Below are 2,772 nucleotides of genomic sequence, written 5' to 3'. Positions count from 1 at the left end.
TGCAAACATCCAAAGGAGCGCAATTGTTTCCAACCAAACACCAATCGAGACCAACCAATTCTAATGGAATGTTTTTTCTAGAAAAGGAGGATGACCCCTGACCCGTGCATTTAATGGAATGTAATCACATCAATCTATTTCACTCAATTCCCAAACCAAACACAACATGCATAACTGTCTTGCAACTCACGGCGTTTGGAGAATACTAAAACATGTGATAATGGCATACACAGGGAACACTTTACATTCCTGTGTAGTGCTTAGTACTCCATGGTTGGTTACTCCCTGTCATGCGCATATATAGAAAGCAAAAATGGCCGCCCGACCAGATTCTCGTCCTCGTCAGCTAGAGAAAGCGGTAAACCATATGAACAAAGCTACCACTATAACTTAATAACTTATTGCTAGTTGCTAAAGTTAACACTATACTAACTTAATTGCTTCCCCCGCAAAAGAAAACTTAATTGCTACTTGCTGGCCACGGTTTCTCTTGCTATAATGGCCTCATTTCGCACCTCAACATGCAGCACAAGCTTGACGATTTCAACTCGTGGCAAACGCTCACTCGGCCAAGTCAGAGTCAGGTGAGAGTGGTGGTTAACTGTGGTCTGTGGTCACTGTAGGCCGGCACGCAGCCATGGCCGGCGACGATGAGCAGCGGCCGCTGCACATCCTCTTCTTCCCGTTTCCCGCTCCGGGCCACCTCATCCCGATCGCTGACATGGCCGCGCTCTTGGCGACTCGCGGCGCCAAGTGCACAATCCTCACCACGCCGGTCAACGCTGCCACCATCCGCCCGGCCGTCGACCGTGCCAACGACGCTCGCCGTGGAACTGCGGATTCCCCATCCCCACCGGCGATCCAGATCTCCGTCGTGCCCTTCCCTGACGTTGGGCTCCCGCCGGGCGTGGAGAACGCCACGGGCCTTACCGGCGACGCCGACCGCGACAAGTTCTTTCACGCGATCCAGCGGTTCCGCGGGCCCTTCGAGCAGTTCTTTGCCGGCGAATGCCCTGACGCCGTCGTCGCCGACAGCCACTTCCAGTGGTCCGTCGACGCCGCGGCGGAGCACGGCGTCCCGCGGCTGGCGTTCCTCGGCACCAGCATGTTCGCGCGGGCCTGCACCGACAGCATGCTGCGCAACAACCCGCTGGCGTCTTGCCCCGACGCCGTCGTCTCCCTACCGGGGCTGCCGCACCGCGTCGACATGTTACGGAGCCAGATGGTGGACCCCTCCAAGCGGCCGGAGAGTTTTGCCTTCTTCCAGCGCGTGAACGCCGAGGACCAGAGGAGCTACGGCGAGGTGTTCAACAGCTTCCACGAGCTGGAGCCGGACTACGTCGAGCACTACCGCACGACGCTCGGCCGCCGCGTATGGCTCGTTGGGCCGGTCGCGCCAGCCGGCGGAGACATGGGCGCGACCAAAGGCGCCACCAGCGAGCTCTCGTCTGACGGCGCCGGCTGCCTGCGGTGGCTCGACACGAAGCCGACCGGCTCGGTGGTGTACGTCTCCTTCGGCACGCTGTCCAGTTTCTCGCCGGCCGAGCTGCGCGAGCTCGCCGGCGGCCTCGACCTCTCAGGCAAGAACTTCATGTGGGTCATCAGCCACGCAGGCGCAGGAGCAGACGCCGACACCGATGCACAACCGGAGTGGATGCCCGAAGGCTTCGCCGAGCGTATGGCGCCGCCGGGCGGGCGCGGCTTCATCATCCGCGGCTGGGCGCCGCAAACGCTCATCCTGAGCCACCCGGCCGTCGGCGCGTTCTTGACGCACTGCGGCTGGAACTCTACGCTGGAGGCCGTCAGCGCCGGCGTGCCGATGGTCACGTGGCCGCGGTTCGGCGACCAGTTCTTCAACGAGAAGCTCGTCGTGGAGGTGCTCCAGGTCGGGGCCAGCGTCGGCGCCTGCGACTACGCGTCGTTCATGGAGACCCATCATGGCGTGGTGCGCGCCGAGGTGGTCGCTGGATCCATCGGGACGGTGATGGGCGACGGCGAGGAGGGCGAGGCGATACGGAGCAAGGCCAGGGAGCTCGGTGTCAAAGCTAGGATGGCAGTGGGCAACGCCGGGTCGTCGTACGGCGATGTTGGGCGGCTAATGGACGAGTTGATTGCTCGCCGACGGACCTAAGAGCATCTCTGGCAGACCCGCAAAAGTGATCAAATCCGTAAAAATCCGCATTTTCAGTTTCATGATGTCAAAAAAATCCTGAATAGATCCTGCAAAAGCGATCAAACCCATAAGAGTTAAAAGCATCAGGAGTCCTACAACTTGCATCGAATGTGATGGTTTAGTCCTAGAACTTGCATTTTGACCTTACCCAGTCCCAGAACTTGCATCAAATGTGCAAATTTGGTCCTGACGAATCACATAACGCCATGTGGACGCGTGGGTGCCGACCCGGTCAGCACGTGCCATTTTGCAGAGAGGCCCTTGCCTTTCGTTCGAATCAAGTTGCGCCCACACGCTGTATTGATTGCATTTGTAGAACAGTAGCACAAGTATAAAATTGGAATCATCTGTTGTTTTGAACTTGGTAGGTTTCTAGAGTGGTAATGGGAAGCTATGCGATAGGGGAGATCTGATGGTGTGTCATTGAGTTAATTGTACAGAAGTATCACAATTAAGGTATTACATGCAGATTAGTATCATTTTTCGTAATTTTTACGTGTCAGTATCAAGTTTGGAGCGAGCCGTTATAAAAAGGTCTAAATCGCGTATAAACATGTATTGACAGTGTATCTGACCGAAGGGTCCTCCCTGTCAGATGC

General features: G+C 56.8%; 1 protein-coding gene across 1 annotated transcript; it reads left to right on the top strand.

Annotated features, from left to right (window-relative positions):
* The first annotated feature begins 508 nt into the window (after positions 1-508).
* LOC123151654 (scopoletin glucosyltransferase-like) lies at positions 509-2,300 on the top strand. The gene has a single exon (XM_044571332.1). The coding sequence runs from the start codon at positions 638-640 to the stop codon at positions 2,129-2,131; it is 1,494 nt and encodes a 497-aa protein (XP_044427267.1). The 5' UTR covers positions 509-637; the 3' UTR covers positions 2,132-2,300.
* The last annotated feature ends 472 nt before the right edge of the window (positions 2,301-2,772 follow it).

This window comes from Triticum aestivum, chromosome 7A, assembly GCF_018294505.1.
Source record: "Triticum aestivum cultivar Chinese Spring chromosome 7A, IWGSC CS RefSeq v2.1, whole genome shotgun sequence".
In the NCBI taxonomy this organism is placed as follows: domain Eukaryota; kingdom Viridiplantae; phylum Streptophyta; class Magnoliopsida; order Poales; family Poaceae; genus Triticum; species Triticum aestivum.
This window is presented reverse-complemented; position numbering and strand designations above follow the sequence as displayed.

Coding starts and splice junctions, on each gene's coding strand:
- LOC123151654 (XM_044571332.1), top strand. CDS start 638: ATGGCCGGCGACGATGAGCAGCGGCCGCTGCACATCCTCTTCTTCCCG.